The 22,521-nt window shown below is 40.4% G+C and overlaps 1 protein-coding gene across 5 annotated transcripts in view; it reads left to right on the plus strand.

Moving 5' to 3' along the window:
- Window positions 1–22,521, plus strand: part of CEP85L (centrosomal protein 85 like) — a 251,083-nt gene that overhangs the window by 82,444 nt on the left and 146,118 nt on the right. For 4 of the 5 annotated variants that reach the window (XM_063443474.1, XM_063443476.1, XM_063443478.1 and 1 more), the window contains exon 1: window positions 11,739–11,906. The exons of the other annotated variant lie outside the window; for it this stretch is intronic. In XM_063443474.1, the coding sequence (XP_063299544.1) occupies window positions 11,852–11,906 (55 nt within the window). In that variant the 5' untranslated portion in view covers window positions 11,739–11,851. Of the gene's footprint in view, window positions 1–11,738; window positions 11,907–22,521 lie in introns of those variants that run through there. 5 annotated transcript variants of the gene reach the window in all.

The following is a 22,521-nucleotide window of genomic DNA, read 5'->3' on the forward strand; positions in this document are numbered from 1 at the left end:
TTCGCGGACACTCATTTCTCCAATGCCCTTCTTCCTTACAGTAAGCGCACTGATTTCTACTTAGAGGTTCCTCATTCCATCTACTATCGCCTCTATCCGGGCCCCGTCTATCTACGCCTGCGATCGCTACCGCTAGCATATCAGCCTTTTTACGCATCTTGCGCTCTTCCTCTTTCTTACTTTCTGTATCCCTATTCATATACACCTTATTCGCTACCTCCATTAGTTGGGTAATTGACATACCTGCAAACCCTTCTAACTTTTGTAGCTTGCGCTTAATATCTCCGTAAGCTTGGCTGACAAAGGCGGAGTTCACCATTCGGGAATTATCTGCGTCTTCCGGATTAAAGGGGGTATACAAGCGGTATGCCTCCAATAATCGGTCATAAAAGACACTGGGCGCTTCATCGCTTTTCTGAATCACCTCAACTGTCTTCGACATGTTAATGGCTTTCTTTCCTCCGGCTTTCATGCCAGCAATTATAGCGTCTCTATAGGCTCTGAGTTGAACCATATCAGCACCATTTACGTTCCAATCGGGATCGGTGTTGGGATAATGTGTTGCGGCCCATGCTGATGGATTAGCTTGGTTTAAAGTACGGGCTTTATCCTCTAATGCTTTAATGGCTGCTTGATTTATTCTTGTCCTTTCCTCATTGTTAAATAAAGTCATTAATAACTGCTGGCAATCAGCCCATGTCGGGTTATGTGTCTGTACTATGGAGGTGAACAGATCAGTCATAGCTTGTGGTTTCTCGGTATACGAGGAATTGTGGGTCTTCCAGTTTAAAAGATCGGTTGTAGTAAATGGGACATATACGAAGACAGGGTCAGCGTGTGCCATTTGACCTGCGGCATCGATATAGGCTGACCCGGGATTCAGACGAAGAGGCATCTGATAGTGCTTTAATTGTTGGGCACCAGTCAACTGTCGGGTTTGGATGGGGCTACGTAGAGAGGCGTCAGTCATGGGTTCCGGTCGGGGAGAGATAGGGTATGGGGATGTGGGAGGTTGGCTTTGGGAAAAGGTGGTAAATAAAACACTTCGAGCCGAGCTAGATGAAGCTTGACCGGAAGTCTGAAGTGGCGCCAAATCAGGATATTCGTTTTTAATGGGGGTTGGTTCTGATTCCGGAAGGGGAGATTTAGTACGAGGGGGGGTGGATCCTGTACTGGAGGAGGAAGCGTAAGTGGATGGGGGTAATGAGGGGAGGGCTGCAGGACTTCCTGCGTTTGCGTCACTTCTTCTTAACGGAAAGTAAGGGGGCGGCAAAGGGATCTCGGACTCAGGGGGCGTGTCCAAAATGGGCCTAACACCAGTCCTAGTGGACGAACAAGTCCTAGCTACCATGAGGCGACATTGCTCCTCGTGGCATGTCCGGAGCCATTTTGGCGAGTCATTTACGGCCTGTCTCCAACAATCAACATAAGGAAACTGGCCGTAAAGTTCAGGCCTACCTGATACAGCCACGTGTAAGCGCTGTACCAGAGTTGGATCCAAACTGCCACGTGGCGGCCATGCCGCAACCAAAGTAGGCCACTCCCTAGTACACAAAGTGACCAAACGTACAGGAGACATTTTAACCCCAAAATCACAAGTTTTAAATCCCTTTTTAAAATTCTTCACCATACAACCTAAGGGATCCGGAATCGTTGACTGCGACGCACCCATACTTAACAATGGAACGTCGTCGACAACGAATACTATACACGCGTACTTATTCAACAGTCACACCCGTTTCCTCTGGCAACAGCACCACGTGGTACGGTTACCAAGTGAAACGTACACAATAACAATAAACACTCAGGGAATTCCCGTACACACAGCTGCTACACCAGTCACTATATAATCAATATTATGCCCTTTGGCGTAACTATACAGTCACCCACGCTATAATTCTCTATATACGAATTACCCGTCTATAACACACCCCAGTAACATCGTCTTTTACAAATAGCGGTTACAGTACGGTTAGCATAGGTCAAAGCACAAGTTAAGGTCACAATACAATTATTAGTGGTTATGGTGTTAAACATGCAATGGACGACAATGATTAGTACTTATATACAGTGTCAGTAAATATACAGGGTTATGGTACCGTGCACTATAATACAGCAACACACTATTAACACTCTCGCTAGACGGCTGAGCTCGCGCTATCTAACAAGATATACACTTTACTAAACAATCGTTAACACATTTACAATTCCCAACTAAACTATTGGCCAGTACCTTGAATGGACTACCTAAAAACAATCTACATACGTTTTGGTTAGCCACACTGCCCAATCACCACATATATAGCGAGCTAGAGGACCGAATTTACACAGACGCCTCTTAGTCGCACTATCAAAAGTCTAGTGGGTTCCAAATTTACACGCCTTCCCACTTAGCCCAGATAGGATGAGAACTAGCGAACCGAATTTACACAGACGCCGCTTAGTCTCCCGGTCCCTCCGACCTAGCGAACAAAATGTACACCCTAGAACGCTAGTCTAGACAAGACACCGGTGTCCGGCTAGGGCTATTTACACCAGAGCCCCGCCTGACTAACAGAATCAAACGGTCTGACTAAAGAGCGTTCGATCGAGCGGTGCGCCTTCGCTCCTTCCCTCCGACAGAGGGGGCAGATACACAGATTCAAAACCCCTTTGGGCCTACCGCACAATCGGTATACCCCTAGTGGGTCCTGCCGTCTAAAACAGCAGTTGTCTTACCTCCTCGTTCCTGAACCTGAGTTCACACTCATCGACGGGGACACCCCAGCACTTCTCACGTAGAGGCCGATGATCTCCTGGACAACAGACCAGTGGCGCCGAGACGAAGGGAGGTCCACGCAGAAGTTCAGGGGTGCAGCCGTAGAGAACGTGGGCAAAGATAGACCGTCTCACGCCTCTGCCTCTCAGCTACCGTTGAACGATGAGCTTCCCGGCCAATGCACCAAATGATACCGGAGAAACTGACGGAAGCCAAGCACAGAGAGATGGACACAGGTTTCTTCAGGAAGGAAGAGATTCTTTATTGGATCACCGATCGGGACTCAGAGGGACTAACGTCACCAAAATACAGCAAGTTCTGAGCCCCGGACAATAGTGCAGGCTCCTTATATAGGCATATAACTCCTCCCATATTAAGCTCCACCCGCACATTCTCTTAACCAATCAACACAAATAAGAATTAACTTCCTGCTTGACCGCATGGCTTGTCCAGCACAATGGAGGAGGGGGAATACTACATCCTGTATTCTTGCACATGCTCCGTACACTACTGATCGTATCTTGCCTCGTGCAACCAACTGATCGATACGTCAGCATATGCACGTACACATGCCACGTGGTAATCTCGGCCTACTAAATTTATTTTTACCGAGATTCCACCACAGAATGTTAAAAGGTGTTATTTCCATAGGAGGTGAGATGCTGCAAAGGATTGTGCGATACAGAGTAGGTTTTGTGAAGTTTATAATGCTTGCTTTGGGACTAGTGAAATTGGGTGATGAACATTTCAGCTCCAATCTTGTGTTTAATGAGAACTTGCAGAGCAAGCTCTATGTTACAGTTGGTGACATCACAAATCTGCTATGACATAACAAATATTGTCTGACCTCACATAAAGCAGCTGTGTAGTTACGCATCAACATGGAATGTTATCAATAATGAGGCTACATGAGCCAAGCTGGATAGAAAGAACGAGAGGTGGATCTACAGAAATGAAAGCTTTGAGGCTATTGTGCTGTTCAAGCTTATGATATTATTTGTAACATTTGGGCATAATTTGGGAAATTCATCCATCTGATCTTTATTTGCAGGATATTTATTGCACTAACTAATAATGCATTCCAAAAATCGTGTGTGGAATATTGATTCATGCTACACTTTAACCAGCACTGTGACTTTTAAGGCTTTTTAACAATAGTTTTGTCCCTCTGTTTCCCTTTCATTTTAATTTTTTTTTAACCCCTTAAGGACCGGCCTGTTTTTGCGATGTTTGTACGTTAAGGACCAGAGCAGTTTTAACACTTTTGTGGTGTTTGTGTTTAGCTGTAATTTTCCGCTCTCTCATTTACGGTTCCCATACAAGTTATATATTGTTTTTTTCAGGACAAAAGGGGCTTTCTTTACATACCATTATTTGTATTATGTCCAATATTGTATTTAAAAAAAATAATAAAATATGGTGAAAAATGAAAAAAAAAACGTTTTGTTTTTGGACTTTTACTTGAAAAATCTTTTGCTTATCTACAAAAGCTAATGAAAAAAACTGCTAAATAGATTCAAAATTTTGTCCCGAGTTTAAAAACACCCAGTGTTTACATGCTTTATTGCTTTTTTTTTTTTGCAAGTTATAGGGCTATAAGTACAAGTAGGATATTGCTGTTTCAATATATATATATATTTTAAATGTATCAATAGTGACCTTGTAACACCGTTATCTGTCATAAATCCCCGAAACACACCTAACATGTACATATTTTTTTAAAGTAGACAACCCAGGGTATTCAAAATTGGGTATGTCCAGTTTTTTTTAGTTGCCACTTAGTCACAAACACTGGCCAAAGTTAGCATTTATATTTGTTTGTGTGTTAAAAATGCAAGAACCGCTAACTTTGGCCGGTGTTTGTGACTAAGTGGCTACTAAAAAAGGCTGAACATACCCCATTTGCAATACCATGGGTTGTCTTCTTTTGCAAATGGTATGCCATCATGGGGCTAATTCTCATTCCTTGGCTACCATACGCTCTCAAAGGCAACCTAACCAATCTGACAAATTTCAATAAAAAAAAAAAAAGTAAAATCAAGCCTTATATTTGACCCTGTAACTTTCACAAACACTATAAAACCTCTACATGTGGGGTACTGTTATACTCAGGAGACTTCGCTGAACACAAATATTAGTGTATCAGAACAGTAAAATATATCACAGCAATAATATCCTCAGTGAAAGAGCTGTTTGTGTGTGAAAAATGCAAAAAACTTCACTTTCACTGACAGTATCATCGCTGTGATATGTTTTACTGTTTTGAAACACTAATATTTGTGTTCAGCGAAGTCTCCCGAGTAAAACAGTACCCCCATGTACAGGATTTAGGGTGTCATAGAAAGTTACAGGGTTAAACACAGTGCTAGCAAATTAAATTATCTGGACTTTTGGCCTGGGTTGGCAGGCAGGTCCCTCAAATTGCAATCATTAAAATTACTTAATTAGGTAAAAATATTACAGAAATATGCACGTAGAATTTTAATATATATACATATTTATATATTTGACGTCTACGTGTATATTTATGAAATTATTTATGTAATTATGTATGTGGACATATGTATATTTCGTATTATTTTTATTTATTTATTTATACATAGATATATATATCATTACATTCTAAGTGTATTTTGATATATATATATATATATATATATATCAATATCAAAATACTGTTAGAATAAAATTGAATATATATATATATAATTTTTTTTAATTATTAAAAATTATTTTAATTTTTTGTTATTTATTTTTATTAACATATTATTTGTATTTTATAATAATATATATATACCATATATATAGTTATTATATATATTGTATATATTCGTGTGTAATTCAAATATAAGTGTATTTTTATATTAATATACGTATATATAAATATAAAAATACACTTAGTGTGACATTATATATATGATATATATACATATATTATATATAGGTATATAGATATAATACATGTATATATAGCATATATATATATATATATATACACACATATTTTTTTTTTTTTTACACTGATTTTTTTTTTTTACACTTTATTTTATGATTTTACAGATGCAGGGAGACTGCCTGTCAGCACAGACAGTCCCCCTGCAGGCAGATACACAGACCCCTATTGCGGTCATGTGATCGAGTGATCACATGGCCGTGGGGTCCTGATCTGCCGAAGGGGGACTGCCCGGGCAGACAGGCAGTCCCCCTGGACCGGGAGGAGAGCTGATCGCCGCCGTGGGACCGACGGCGATCAGGTAAGTTGCCCAAAACCGTTATGACGGTTCAGGACCGTCAGCGGTCCAAACGCACGTTTTACCGCTGACGGTCCTGAACCGTCAGCGGTCCTTAAGGGGTTAAAATTAGTTTTGTTTGTATACATAAGAAAATGTAGGGACTATGTAGAGCAAGCATGTAAAACTCAAAGACCAAGACGGGCCAAATAAACAATGTTTACGTTTATGTGGGCCGCAAAAACGTCAGTTTTCATAGAAACGTAGGTTTATTTAGAAAAGTACAGTATAAAAAAGTTGTCTAACTGACACTGGACGTCCTCACGCTTGTAGGGCTTCAAAGTAAACAAAAGAGCAAATTTATTTATTTATTTTAAATTATTTATTTTTGTAGTGCAAACGGAAGATACAAGCTACTCAGGTATGCCACAACAGCATAAACAGACAATATTTGGTACAGGATGATACAGTGAAGTAGCATTGTTAAATCTGCACAGTTTTTTGTTTTGTTAGTAGATGATTCGTCAACGCTTAAAGTTAGGTTTAGTAAGATTCACGTTATTTAGGCGCATTAGAAGTGGTGGTCAACATGGCTTGCGGCAGACAGCACAGTTTTATATTTTATAACATAGAACTTGCTAAACAGGCTAAATGGTAAGATTGCGTCAAGATAATAATAAACATAGATCACTTAGCTTGGCTGTAGTTATGATAAGGGTATGCCCTGGGTGTGCTTATAGTGGGTTAGTGTAAGCTAGAGTTAACATTTTGACAGTTGTGTTATAGGTCGCACATACAGTGAGGTGACAGGTTTAATGACTTAGTGTATGAGGATTAAAGGTACAGTACGTAGTTGAACATAGTTTGGAACAAGTTAGGTACTGTTGTGCTGTGTAATGCTGTCTGGTAATTTGAATGCATGTCTATTGGGTGTGTGACAAGATTTGTACAGTAATCTATACCCAAAGGCTTGGTATGTAAACATGCTGAGGCTAAACAACAGTCTACAGATAAAGAGCAAATTTATTTTAAAGAGACGTGCATTTACATATAACCAATGTTTCAGTTCAACTACCTTGACATAGTAACAAATGTTTGGCAATGGGACCGAAATGGTGAATGCCCCCTCCTTCCTTCAAATACACTGCCCCCCTCCCCAATCTAACACACTAGCCCCCTCCCTCCCTCAAATTAATACACTGCCCCTCCCCTCCCATTAATATACTGCCCCCTCCCTCCCATTTATACACTGACCCCTCCCATTAATACACTGTCACCCCTCCCAAATTTAATACACTGGCCCTCTCCCTCCCCCAAGTTAATACACTGTCCCTTCCCTCTCTTAAATTAATACACTGTTTCCACTCCCTCCCCCACCACTCTAATACACTGGCCCCTCCCTTCCTCAAATAAATACACTGCCCCCTCAATTCTTCAAATACACTGCCCCAACCCCTCTTCTAATACCTTATGATTTGCTGTCCATCCTGCAGCTGCAGCCCTGCTCAAGCAGGCCAGACGCTCCTCTGGCACTGAGAGCGGGAGGGAAGGGGGAGTGGCTGCTGTGGTCTGCTCAGAAGACACACAGCCACTCTGCCCTCTTGTGTCCGGGAGAGCAAGAATCAGGAAATATTTTTCCTGTCTTGCGGCTGGTTGCAGCTGCAGCTGAAAGTGGCCCCAGGGCAGCCGGGACGCAAAAATAATCATTGCAGGCCACATGTTTGATGTAGAGCATGACGTTTGTTATTCGTTAAAAGGATTCTCTAGTGCCAGGAAAACAAACCCATTTTCCTGGCACTGCAGAATCCTGTGGTGCCCCCCTACCTCCCTCCCTCGGCGCTGGGTCAGGCTCCACCCCCACACTGACGCCGGCAGGGGAGACCTAATGCGCATGTGCAGCTATGGCCGTGCTTGCATTAGGATTTCTCTATAGGAAATGCTTTCCTATGGAGATTCCGGTGACGCTGGAAATCCTCATGCATAGCAAAAGTCGTCTAAGCACCCAGAAGTCCCTCTAGTGGCTGTCTTTTAGACAGCCACTAGAGGAGGACTTAACCCTGCAAGGCAATTACTGTAGTTTCTCAGAAAAGTGAGAATAAAAAAGTTATTTGTGCACTATCCCAAATCCATCACAATATCGATAATCCTGCTGTGGCCCTGTAGGCAATGTATTTAACAGGTGTTAGAGTAAGTGTGCCCCTCCTGCAATGTTAAATTCAATAATCACCTACCACAGAAGTGCAAAGAAAAACAGCCCTGTCCAAAGGCATAGATTAGGACAGGGGTTCCTTTTGGTTTTGACTTGTGCCTGACTCTTCAGCACTCCAGATGTGGTGGACTGATGCTTTGACAGCATTATGGTTGTAAGAGCATTATGGGAGATATAGTCCACAACATCCGAAGCTCCGAAGTTGGCCTACCCTGGAATAAAAATTATGAAATACATTGTCAGTGTCGCTTTATGAAGTACTTCAGGAGAAAACTGTTTTTCAAGCGTCTTTATCAAACCTGTGTTGGCTCAATTGATACCTGAGGACATGCTGCATATATTTTGTCCCCTGCAGATATGGCTGTGAGCGGAGAGCTGAGCACGTGTCAGATTGAGTGTGCGCCCCCTGCAGGCACAGCTGTGAGCTGCGAAAGGGCCAGAGCTAGCTTAATCTGCTTTCAGCCTTTGCTCCTCCTTCTCCCCATCTAGTCCTTGGAGAGTGCATGCAATCCAGGCTTGGAATCACAGGCAATGCTGTGCTAAAGTTGGTTCAATGTAAAGCTGTGTTAGCAGGGGAACTATCAGGCTGCGTGAGGAGGAATTGAGAAGAAAGGCAGTGTGGCTGCATAAAGTCCTGAAAGGTCAATAAATCATCCCTGCTTATTTCCACTGCTTGTAAAATCCTTAATCATTTTTCCTGCAAAAAGCAGGCAGTATGCCTTAATCAATAATAGTTTACAGTTTTTCCAAGTACGCATAATTAATAATTATGATGGTTATGTACCCTTGCGCTGTTTTTAAATTGTTTGCCTCTCATCTGGGTCCTACTGTATGCCAAGCTTCAAATAATTGTGGCTGAAACAAAAAGCGCCAGAAGCCAATCTTGACGCTCATTCACTAGTTGAGAGAGTCAGCTGACTGCCCTCAGTTAATGAATGAGTGTCTGTGCAAATAAATATGCACTACTATAACATTGCTGTATGGAGAGATCATATACTCAATAACTAGGTGCCAATACTCCACAGCACTCCCTCAAATGCTCATACAATTTCAAATATAATACAAAAAGAGATTGCACATTAGATTGCTCCTAAGAGATACACATAAATGCTTTATTGAACCAAACAGGTTATAACAAATACAAAGCAAATAATCAATAATCAAATTTGAAGTGACAGCAATAAGGCAAATAAGTTAAACAGTGGTGCTAACCACAACTTATACAAGCCTATCCTGGCAGAAACACAAGCCAGGATAGGCTTGTGTAAATTGTGTTTAGTACCACTGTTTAATGTATTTGCCTTATTGTTGTCACTTCAAATAAATATGCACAACATTGATATTAGTCACTCTAAACGCATTCTGGACTGACTACTCACGCTCATAGGCGTGCGCACGGGGTGTGCCGGGTGTGCCTGGGCACACCCTAATCCCCGCGGCACGCCTATGTATTGAGACCGGCAGGGGAGATCTCAGGATCCCCCCTGCCGGCTCATGCAGAGCCGGCGCTATCCGAGCGCCGGCTCTGCTCTCAGCCTCCCCTCCCCGGCTCACATGCAGGGAGGGAGGCAGGAGAGGACTGGCGGAGCTATTGCCAGCAGCTCCGCCGGGTTCCTCTCGCGAGATCTGAGCGTTGCCGCGGCAACGCTCAGATCTCGCGTGAGTGAACTCTAGCCCTGCGGGGCTAGAGTTCACTCTCCTCTGGACCACCAGGGAAGGATGGCGGCAGCAGCAGCAGGATCCCCCCTCCCAGGCATAAGGTAAGAAGGGAGGGGGGATAACTGATCTGCCTCCACCTCCACTGGACCACCAGGGACAAGGAACAAGAATCCCCCCTCCCCACATAAAGTAAGAAGGGAGGGGGGATATTAAATAATGTACCCCCACCTCACCCCCCACAATCACCCACACACATACACACAGCACACACATACCCAGCACACACACACACACATACACAGCACCCACAGACATACACAGCACCCACACACAGCACCCACAGACATACACAGCACCCACACACATACACAGCACACCCACAGACATACACAGCACACCCACAGACATACACAGCACACCCACACACATACACAGCACACCCACACACATACACAGCACACCCACAGACATACACAGCACACACATACACAGCACACCCACAGACATACACAGCACCCACAGACATACACAGCACCCACAGACATACACAGCACCCACAGACACACAGCACCCACAGACACACAGCATCCACACACACAGCACCGACACACATACAGCACACACACACATACAGCACCCACACACACATACAGCACCCACACACACAGCACCCTCACAAACACAAACAGGACCCTAACACACACACACAAAACACTACCAGTACCCTCACACACAAACAGCATCCTGACACACAGTACATTTACAGCACCCTCACAAGTGCACACACACACACACACACAAACAGCACCCTGACACACAGTACATTCACAGCACCCTCACAAGCACGCACACACAAACACCCTCACCCACATAGTACACTACCAGTACACACACATCACACTAACAGCACCCTCACACAGCACACACACAGCTTTGTGTGTGTGTGTATATATGTGTATATATATACATACATATACATATATATATATATATATATATATATATATATATATATATACACGCCGCGTGTGCTTGTGCTTGAGGGTGCACACCCTAATGCAATAGGCTGCGCACGCCTATGCTCACGCTACCAGAGGAGTTAGTTCTCCAGCACACAGCGTTTCATGCTATAGGGTCCTTGCACCATCACAACTTCAAAATACTGGAGCTTGGAATAATACTTTGAGTCCCATACTGAGATGCCATGTGAGGTGTTTATGTATAAACCTTTCCGGTGCCATGGAGAATATAACAATGTGTTGATTCTGTTGGGACTGGAAGGTTTAATACGACACGCATCAGTGTGAATATATATTATCCCTTTCAGTCCCAGAGATGTCATGTCAAGTGGTCATTTCAATCCCACGAGGTTGGTTAAAGGTGCTGATTCCTGTGGGACCGAAAGTGTTATGGAAAACACACTATATAATTACAAAATATATGAAGTGGGGAAATGTTTTTTTTTCTACACGAAAAATGGAAAAGAATAGTAAAATAGTACAGACTGAGATATATATATATATATATATATATATATATATATATATATACTTATGAGATTTAAACAGGGTTATTCACAAAAGTGAGAATTCAAAGAGAACTTCAAATTTAAGGTCAATATAGGTATACAGCTGAAGCGCAAAAATCCTCTAAATCAGCTATGCTTTCTGTTTACTTTGGCCTGAAATGTGAAATTCACTTTTAATTCTCCCTTCAATGAATATCCCTGCCAATGGACTGTCTGCTTCTTACAGGATGAAAGGTTAATGGTTTTACCTGCAGGGATGATAAGAAGGGATGATTTAGTGACCTTTCAGGACTTTCAGAAGCCACACTCCACCTCTTTCCTTCCTTCCCTCCCCCCTCCCTCACACAGCCTGAGTGTTCTATAGGAGAGATGTGCCGGCCTTAGCCCCTGGATCTGTAACGAGGGATTGTATTGACGGTGGGTGCCCTGCTCACCCATCTACATATAGTGGAGGGACACCCGCAGGTATGTGGGGAAGGATGATCACGGATTACGGATCTGGATACAACAGTTACCCCTCAGGTGAGTGGCTTCTTGTACACACTTTGTCCTGGGAGTGGCTAGAGACCCCCTTAATACAAGGAGAGCAGACAATAGAGCCCACCAGGTCTGTATGTTCATTTATGTGGAGCTCAGCCTGTACCTGTATACATGCCAGGGAGAGGGCATGTACTAGTAGAAAGGCACTTGGATAGATGGGGCCAAAAAACATAGCTGTATTGTTGGCACTGGAGGAGTTTCTGGGTATATTTATGTTTTAATTCATTTTAGTTTATATTGTTGTTGATAAATTGATAGATTGCGTGCGCCTTGTATTTACTAAGTACTCCTCTGTTTCTTTAAATCTCAAGTACACAATGCCAACCCAATAAATGCAACTAAGAATATAAAACATACTACAGTGTCAGTAGTGTGAGTGTGACTATTTTACTTTCCAGTGCAATAAACATTATACAATCAGGATTTGGCATATGGTCAAAAGGAATTTAAAGATGTTTGTTTATATTGCTTTCTTTTTTTTCACACCTGAAAAGTGAGATCCTTTAGGTTTTATTCACTATATTCCAAGTTGTAGTGAATTGAAATCTGTGGCAACATGAATATTAAAATAGTTGACTTGGTGAAATTCTCCTTTTTTTAAATAGTCACAGCTTGGCAATTTAGCCCAGATTTTAGAATGATCAGTTTAGCGAATAATCCCCTTTGACAAATCAAAATAAGTGCTTTTTAATGAAACCGCAAGGGAAGACATTTGAGTAAATCTCCATTCTGTATCACACAAAAGAAGTTCGAATGAGCCATGTTTGATTGTGCCAAGCTGTGCAGCTCAGTGCCAGGCTCCATTGCAGACCCCTGTAGTGTTGGATGTCTGATATACAGTGAATGGCTCTTTCATCTATATGATGTCCATAGCTCCTTTATTGAACTCTGGTGGGTCCTCATCTGTGACCCATTATAAAGCAGAGCGTTTATTGGCCTGGTCCTGGGCACATGTGTTGTTAGGGTTGCTTACAGAGTTTCCATATGCTGAGGGAATGGCCTAAAATTACCAGCCGCTCTAGCCTTTTGACTATTGAACATGACTTCCCCCCCCCTTTTTTTTTTTTAAACTCCTACATACATGTTTGATAGAAATGCAAGCAGTATGCTCTGAACCAGCTGCTCTGCACTTTGTAATAAACTGTTAAAACAGGACCTAGGTTTTATCTATGATGGAGATTACTGTTTATCTGCTGAGCACAATCTGACGTCAGCAGGGATTACTGATGCCAGGGCTGGCATCACTGCTCTCTATGGTTTGTGCCATACATGGATGGCATAGTCTATTGAATGGTATAATGTTCCTTCAGGGCTGTTGTTATTGCATTTTGTGTTAAATCTAGCGCTCATTTCTTTATTTCTTCTGAGATTGTCCTCAAATCATAATTCCATTTCCTTTGTTATACATCCTCTTGTGGAGCTATTAGCAGTGGCCCTAAAGCAGATGTTGGATTGCAACTCCCAATATTCTATACCAGATGTAGGCTGGGGGGGCTTGTGATCTGACAGCTGCTGCGTGGGTAAGGTTGAACATTCCTGGTTTATTTGCTGTTTGAATCTCAGTATTTTATTACCATGCCAGAGATTGCCTTTTAGGATCCATTATTGTAATTCGGTTAATACATATGTGATTGGAGGCTGGGATAGCTCCATGTTTTCCAGGAATGGTGAAGGAAGTAGGAGGGATTTCAGGCAGTGTCGTGGGCATTGTCGTGATGCTTTGCCTCATCCCACATGTTTCTGACAGTGCTTGTGATGCAGTTGCTTTATATGAATAACCAAGAGCCTGTCAGCCTGATTTGATGCTGCTGGCAGCCTCAGATCCCATGCCCCTGACCAGACAGGGTCCTGGGGCTCTGTTATGGAAATATATTAATTTTAGAACGTACTAACAATATTACTTGTCTAATAATAGTAATAAAAGCTTTTTTTTATGTCATGAGTCAATCATACTTTAACCCTTGCGGTTCACAGTATTTCAATGTTCAAAGGTTTATTTACTAAGCCAGCGTTTGTTGAGAATTGACAAGGAGATTGAAAGTTTTAGGTCAAACCTCTATTTTTGAGAAATCTTGCAAACCAGCTATTCTCAAATATCTGCAATTATCTTGTCAATTTAGTCATTGAAGCACTTCACAATATTAACCCTTTATTTAACTACATTTCATTTTAATAGCCATATACCTAACCTAAACCTCTGATTTTTCCAGTCCGTTTAGTAGATATACACACTTTATGAAAACTGAGATCCATGTCTGTCCACTCGTTCCCCAGCAATAAATCAAAAGCACTATTTCACAGGAAATTTGTTTGTTGATAGGGTTTGTTCTGAGTCATTGTGAAAGACATCAGCTGGTCAACTTAGTAAATGTGTTTCCTCTAAATTGGATGCTGGTGCTGGTTGCTTGCACCCTCAAAAATCTGTTTATATTTTCTTTGAGCAGCAGAATTATATAATTTTAGTGTGCCCCTTGTATGTTGGAGAGCAATCTACATGGAAACCAGTGGAATGTTAATTCTAACGGCTCCACTTTTTAAAATGTACCATTTATAAATAACTTCCTTGGTATTTGCAATTACTTTTTTTGCGATCTCCTTAAAAATCTGTATCTATTCCATTGGAGTGTTTTTTTTGTTTTTTTTTGAGGAAACACACTTCAAGATTCTTATCTGAAACAAACCTAGATCTTTTGAGCTGACTTTGTCCACAGGTTAGCTATTGGTTTTGTGATTCCGATTACACTTCTAAAAGCACTTTGGCAGGGTTTTTCACTGAAATAAGAACTGTCGAGATTTAAAATTGAAGGCCAAAATAACTGAACTGCTATGCTTCCAATTCGGTTACTTTGACCTTTAATTAGTAATTAACTTTAAATTCTCTATTTGTGAAAACACTGCAAAAGTACAAAAAGTGGAAACTGAAAATGATGTACATTTTGTTGTTCTCTGTTGTCTGTAATATCTTGGCTATCAGAGCTATAGCAACGTCTGTTATTTCCTTGAACATTGCTTGTCGTGATTTTTACCCTCCTTGGAAGATCATGGCTCTTTAAATAGTTTTGCTCTAATTACAGGCTGTGATGTGGGGATGGGATGTCCTGTACAGAGAGGAAAACAGACCCCAGTGCTTATTTCGAAATTCCTTCTGCTGCCTCTTCGCAAAACATTGTTTATTGTTTCTAAACACATTGCATTTCATGCATTTGGGGTATGACATAGCAAAACTTGGGAAATGCTAGAAAAGTTCTGATGTACCGGTACTTCTTTTCTTACTACAAACGATGATATCTTTGATCACATACATATGATTAAGTAACTGTTTTCTATTTTTACACGTTACTGATGTATATGTCTAACATTTAGCCAGACTCTTTTTAGACTGTTTTGAAACTATACCAAAATTTAAATGTTACTAATTATTGGCGAGGAGCAGGCTGTATGTTGTCATGGTACAGACTGATACTATAACCTTTTGAGGTTTGTGTGCTCTTTAATTTAAGATGCGGGGGGGGGGGGGGGGGGGGGGGGAAATTATGTGAATTGTGATTTAATTAATAGATAAGATTTGAATATCTACTGTTATCCAGAAAAACTTGTTAAATTACAAACTGTCAGCACACTTAAGGGCTTCCTTTTCTATTGTTGTTAAAAGCATGTTTGCTAATCACCAAAAGAAAATCAGCTAATGTGTTCCCTTAAATGAAACACACCTATAAGCAGTTGTTTGATAAGTGTGGGCATTCACTCCATTCTCTGATGTTATCAGTGGATATTTAGAACAACATATAAGTGTTTTAGGTGCCTTGCAAGATTGGCTAAGCTGTTTATTAAAGCCATTAATTAATGGTAGTTTTCAGCCAATGTAATTGTGTTTACAAGTTTGGTACATTATAAACTACATCTAACTCATCTTGTTGCAAATGCTTGTCTGCTAGTCTAGCTATTGTACAGCGCCATGGAATTTGTTGGAGCTTTACAAAAAATAATAATTGACAAGTGTATTGCTATACTGCCAAGACTTTAATATATCCCTATTGAGACATAGAGGTAGTTCAATAACTCTTTTGGGCTGTCCATTTCAATTTTTGCTCATCCCAAGGAAACTTGACATTTATTTACTAAACCAGAAATTGTTAAGAATTGACTAGGAGATTGTAAGTGTTTTTTGTTTTTGTTTGTTTGTGCTTGCAATAATCACTAGCCTTGTAGTAAGTCACCCTATGCTACCATGCCAGAAAAAAAATATATAGGTGCTGCTTTTTTTCTATAGCTCTGTTGGTCCTGTTCTCTATAAATAGTGTCTCCGCAATATAAGTGAGCACTATCCCTGGATATTGCTCAGCTGATCTCCAAAATCCTCTTTGTCTGACGGATTAGTAAAGTGAAGAATTAATGGAAGCGCAGCCTGTGTGATTGTATACATGAGATTGTGTTACACTCCATAGATTCTAATTATTTATTTGTTTTACAGGCACAGATAAAGTTGTTATTGTATAGAAAATGCCCATACTGTATCTTTGTTAGTTACAGAACACTCCACCTTTTCTCAGATTTCATCCAACCTGGAATACAGTGTTCTTTTGTTCTAGTGAGCAAACAGTGCTTTTCAAATTGATTAAATAACCTTTCACGTTTGTCAGATTTGATTAGAAATGCCTCTTTCTATTTCCCTCCTGGGTCTCAACAGGGTCCAAAACAAGACTTTAGTGTAAGCAGTGAACACCATTGGCTCTTTAGGGTACAAGAATCTGGTAGGCCATCTCACACAGACTTGTTTTGTTCAGATTACGTTGGTTTGTTCATGGAGTCGCACACATGCATTTTTATTTTTTTTTAACAGCTGCTCACAGAACGTCCTTGGAATTCAGAAGTTTGGCCTGGTTCATAGAAAGATGTTGTCAATTGAAGTTAATGTCCCTCTTTTACATGCTCTGTTTGTGTGTTTTGTATTTATGCCTACACAGTGAGTGAGACAGGCTAGCGCTTCTGATGTGCTCATTAGTAAAAGGGGAAAAAAGATATACTCTCATTAAGATATTTTCCAACGTAATTTATTTATTTTATTTTTTTTTGTGAGGTATGCCTGGCCTTTTTCTATTTGTCCTTGGTGTAAAATGCAAAGTTTTCACTGGAGAAATTCCAAGAAAATAAATCCGTTGAGCTGGCTTTTTTTGTTTTGTTTTCTGAAGGCTAGTGGCTTGTAAATTATTTATTTATTACAGTTCCTGGTTTCAATTGTTGATATTCCACTGCTTAATTTATTTTCTAGAATTAATCCAGTTTAAATGACCCCAGTTAAAGCAACACTAACGCTGTACTTCAATTTTGGCCAGCCATTTAGGTCCCTGACCCCCTACTTGTAGGGAGATAAAATAGTTCTTATTACCTCTTCTCCCTGGCAGTGTCAGTCTCTGCACTGCTGTCCCCCTCCTTCCTTGAGATCTCCAGATTGTTGTGTATGTTACTGATGTATATGTCTACTATTTAACCAGACTCTTTACATTATTTTTTTATTTTTTTTTTACAGTTAGAAAATATTCTAAAATTAGTGTAAATGCCTCTAATACTTGTTGCTGATCGGGCTGTATGTTGTCATGATACATAAACATACTAAGAGCCTTTTGAGGTTTATGTGATCTTTATTTTAAGATGAGAGAAAATCCACTATTTATTTATTTATTTATTTTATAAAATATTCTACCTGATCCAGAAGAACTTGTTTAATACAAACTGTCAGCACACTTGAGGTTTTCCCTTTGTATTGTTGTTATTATAAAATGTGTTTGTAAACCAAAAAGAACATCCGCTAATGTGTTCTCTTAAATGAAGAAGCCTATCATCTATTGTCTGATTTAAGTTTGGACATTCAGGGCTTCACTCCATTCTCTGATGTTATCAGTACTCATCTAGAACTACCTTTTAAGTGTATTAGTGGCCTTGGTTGATAATCTCTGCACGGAAGTTCTCAGCTTCAGTTTCACTCATTAGAATAATTTCATATTTCTAAGATATATTTAAACATTTTGGGGTTTTATCACGTTCCCAGAGAACTGTATCAGGTAAATTTGTGTGAGCTAAGAACTAACTCCTTATTTTATTTTTGGATATTTCCCTAAAAGCCATGCGCGAACACACTCACACTCAATCACTCCCTCCCACAGGGAGACACAAGCACAACCCACAGGGAGGGTTGTGGAGACAAGGTGTTGGTTGGTCTGTGATGGCTCGGGTACTTTAGTAACAGAGGAGTAGCCAGGCGTCTGATCCAAAGGGGCAGGGCAGAGAAGCGGGGGTCAAAGAGGGAGTTGGTGGAATTAAAGGACTGAGATGTCACATGACCAGTCTCCACCCTTTCAGATGGAATTACAGAATCCTATAAACTTGCTAATTGGACACCTTATCGTCCTTGCTCCGTCCTAAGCTGTGCCCACCATACATGCGGACACTCCGGCTCGGTTTCTCGCATGGCGGCCTCCATCTTAAAGTGATCGAGTGTCCACTAAAACAGCTCTGGATCTTGTATTTCTGTAACGACATCTCACATGGTCTGGACTGAGACCTCTCACATAAACAATCAATTCATGTAATATAACAGCAATCAACAATCCTCTTTTTCTAACATAGAAAAAAGGAGTAGAGGCACAGGTAATTGCTAAACCAAAAGGATTGAAAATAAGAACAGTTTCTCCCACTGTAGTTCCAGCAGTGTACACCAAATAAACATAGACAAAATTAGGTCTGCGCTTCCAGTTGTAGTGTGCACCAATGTGCTACCAAACATTTATTCGAAGGACACCCCCCCGGATGACCATTTTCATTAAAACAGTGACGCAATTTGGCTGTAAGTCATGGAACCCCTTTGTTATTTTTTTCATTGACTTAATGACACATTATTTGCCAACACCATCCATGATGTAAAGGGATTGCCAGGAGGTTAATGCTACTTAAAGTAATCATATAGCTTTTAAATAATTAAACAATAAGCCTCTCTTTCTGCTACTAAAGTAGCACAAGTTTACAACCAGCAAGTTCTGTAATGTTACATAACGGCAGAATGAGGTAGATCAGACCTATATTAAAGGTTAATGGCATAAAACATGTACATGATTATTTTTGGCTTTGAGCATTCATAATTTATACCAGTGAGGTCCCTAATACTAATATCCACAGCTTTCTTGTTTTCCAGAAAACATGCATTGTAAAACAATTAAAGGCAGATCAACAACTGGTATTTAAACCGGTAATTAAATTTTTTACTCTATTGTATTACTCAAGTATTCAAGACCTACATATTTAGAACCAATAGGTAAAAACGGATATTCTGTTTAGACATTTAATTGTCTTCTCTCCATCATTATGTGACTTAAAGGAGCACTATGAGGTCAGGAACACAAACATGTATTCCTGACCCTATAGTGTTGAAACCAAAATCTTGCCTCCCTAAATGTAGTAAAATCTATCTTGTATTCAAGTCTGCAGCTGCTACCTCTGCCCCTGCTTGCCTGTGAACTTCCTCTGTCTGCTGACCTAACCAGAAGTAGTGGTCTGAGCCAATCACAATGCTTCCCCATAGGATTGGCTGAGAATGTCAAGGAGGCAGATCAGGTGCAGAGCCAGCACAAGTCAAAGACAGCCCTGGCCAATCCGCTTCTCCTCAGAGATGAATTGAATCAATTGGCTTTAACCCCTTCCTGACCTCGGACGTGCAGGGTACGTCCGACAAAAAACTGCAGTTAATGACCGTGAACGCACCCTGCATGTCCGCGGCTAAAATGACCCGGGTACTCTCCTGTACCGAGATCCCAGCAGTCCCCCTGCTGCAGCTCTGTCCTCTCCAGCCCTCCAGGGCTATGTGATCACCATGATCACATGGCCGCAATGGAAGTCTATGGAGCTGCCAGTGTGTGTGTGTGTGTATGTATGTCTCACAAATACAACAGTACACCTCAAGTATAGGTTTTTTGGTGATTTGGAAAGTTACAGGGTTAAACATAAGATTTGCTAGTTTCTATTTTTGTAAATTGCTATTTGCCAGAATGTTGCCTTTGAGACAGTATGGCAGCCCAGAAATGAAAAGTAACCCTACCATGACATAACATTTGAAAAAGTAAACCCAGGGTAAAAGTAACCCAGGGTATTCAAAATGGGGTATGTCCAGTCTTTTGTAGTAACCACTTAGTCACAAACACTGGCCAGACGTAGCATTTATATTTGTGTGTGAAAAATGCAAAAAGAGTAATATGAACGCTAACTTTGGCGAGTGTTTGTGACTAAGTGGCTACTAAAAAAGACTGGACATACCCATTTGCAATACCTTGGGTTGTCTACTATTGCAAATGGTATGCCCGCATGGGGTAATTCTCATTCCTGGGCTACCATACTCTCAAAGGCAACATAACCAATTTTGCATATTTCAATGAAAAAAAATCAAATGGGCAAACCTTATATTTCACCCTATAACTTTCAAAAACACTATAAAACCAGTATACAGAAATAAGGTATACAAATGATACCAAACAAGTGGAGCGCTCTAAACAGTAGAGGGGTTTACTCACCCCTTTGGTACAGTGACAGTCTTGAAAAAATGGACAGGAGCCTATATGGTATTGGCTCCGTAAAAGGATCCTTTATGCTTTTAGGGCAGCAACACACCCCTTTATCCCAGGTAGTGTCCCTCCAGGAGTATACAACGAGAAGAAAAGCAGAAAAACAACTGTGTAGAATTGCACATACTATAATGGTATTTTGAAATATAAATAGTTGTGCTCACCTTCTGCAGAGCCCTGAAATCCCGGCTCTGAGGTTGATAAACAATGTGCTACTTTAGAGGGGGAATAGCACTCTCCCCAATGGAGTTCCTGATGGCTATAAAGGACTTTGGACTAAAGTATAAAATAGTAAATAACATTTATTGTTAATACATTAAAAACAAAATAAATGGATACTTAGAAAGTAAAAAGATCCAATAAAAGTCCAATAAAAAGTCCAGAATAATCAGCTAAACGCGTTTCACTCTATGAGCTTCCTCAGTAGCTGCATGATAGCCTCAGGAATCCTTCTTTTTAAATGTTTGAAAGTCCTTGTGGATCCTCCTCTTGAAGTCACATGGTGTGGAATTAATCACAAATTGGAAAACAGGTTACGCTCTACATTATATGTTACAAGAGAAAACATCTGTGGTAGAGAATTTCCATTTGTTGACAAAATTGTCAATCATCAGTGATGTTTAGTTACGTAATGTTCATTGGTAGTGACATAATTTTAAATATCCAATGGTGTGAATGGTTGGCGGAAGTGACATCACTAAGTGATATTGCCAACCATCTCCATCCTCCATTTTAAATGGTAACATGATTTTATATATCCAATGGTGTGAATGGTTGGCGGAAGTGACATCACTAAGTGATATTGCCAACCATCTCCATCCTCCATTTTAAATGGTAACATGATTTTGTATATCCAATGGTGTGAATGGTTGGCGGAAGTGACATCACTAAGTGATATTGCCAACCATCTCCATCCTCCATTTTAAATGGTAACATGATTTTATATATCCAATGGTGTGAATGGTTGGCGGAAGTGACATCACTGAGTGATATTTCCAACCATCTCCATCCTCCATTTTAAAAGGTAACATGATTTTATATATCCAATGGTGTGAATGGTTGGCGGAAGTGACATCACTAAGTGATATTGCCAACCATCTCCATCCTCCATTTTAAATGGTAACATGATTTTATATATCAAATGATGTGAATGGTTGGCGGAAGTGACATCACTAAATAATATTGCCAACCATCTCCATCCTCCATTTTAAATGGTAACATAATTTTAAATATCCAATGGTGTAAATGGTTGGCGGAAGTGACATCACTAAGTGATATTGCCAACCATCTCCATCCTCCATTTTAAATGATGACCTAATTTAATGATGTGAAATTACACTTTGGTATAGATTTAAAGAAAATGGCATAATTCGAAATCAATGTTCAAACCATTGGGTTGTAGAGTACCAAGGTTGAACATCCATCTCATTTCCTGTTGGCCTAAAATTTGGTTGGAATCCCCCCCCCCCCTCCAATTTCCTAAAACTTTATAAATACCTATAAAAGACAGTCCCTTAGGATTACTATTATGGGAGATCTTGAAATGGTTAGAAATACTATGTCCCTCATATCCTTTCTTGATGTTCCTAACATGTTCCTCTACCCTTGTATGTAAGTTACGTTTCGTGCGGCCTACATATTTTAGGCCGCATGGACATTCCAACATATAAATGACATTTTTAGAGTAACAAGTAATTAAACTTTTTATGTGGAACTCCTCATTGTTTTTTGCATTATTGAAATTTTCTATGTGTCTTTTCTTATTTCCAGTATTCTTACATGCTAGGCATATACCACATCCAAAGAAACCTTTTCTACAGTCAATCGGTTTTATATTACAATCTTTTCGAATGTGATTTCTCACTAGTAATTTTTTCATATTGGGAGCTCCTCTAAAGATTAGTTTAGGTTTTTCTGGCAGAATGACGGTTAGAGCAGGGTCTTCCCTTAGAATTGGCCAATGCTTATTAATTATTCTTCTGAATTGATCA

The sequence above is a fragment of the Pelobates fuscus genome, chromosome 2, assembly GCF_036172605.1.
Source record: "Pelobates fuscus isolate aPelFus1 chromosome 2, aPelFus1.pri, whole genome shotgun sequence".
NCBI lineage: Eukaryota > Metazoa > Chordata > Amphibia > Anura > Pelobatidae > Pelobates > Pelobates fuscus.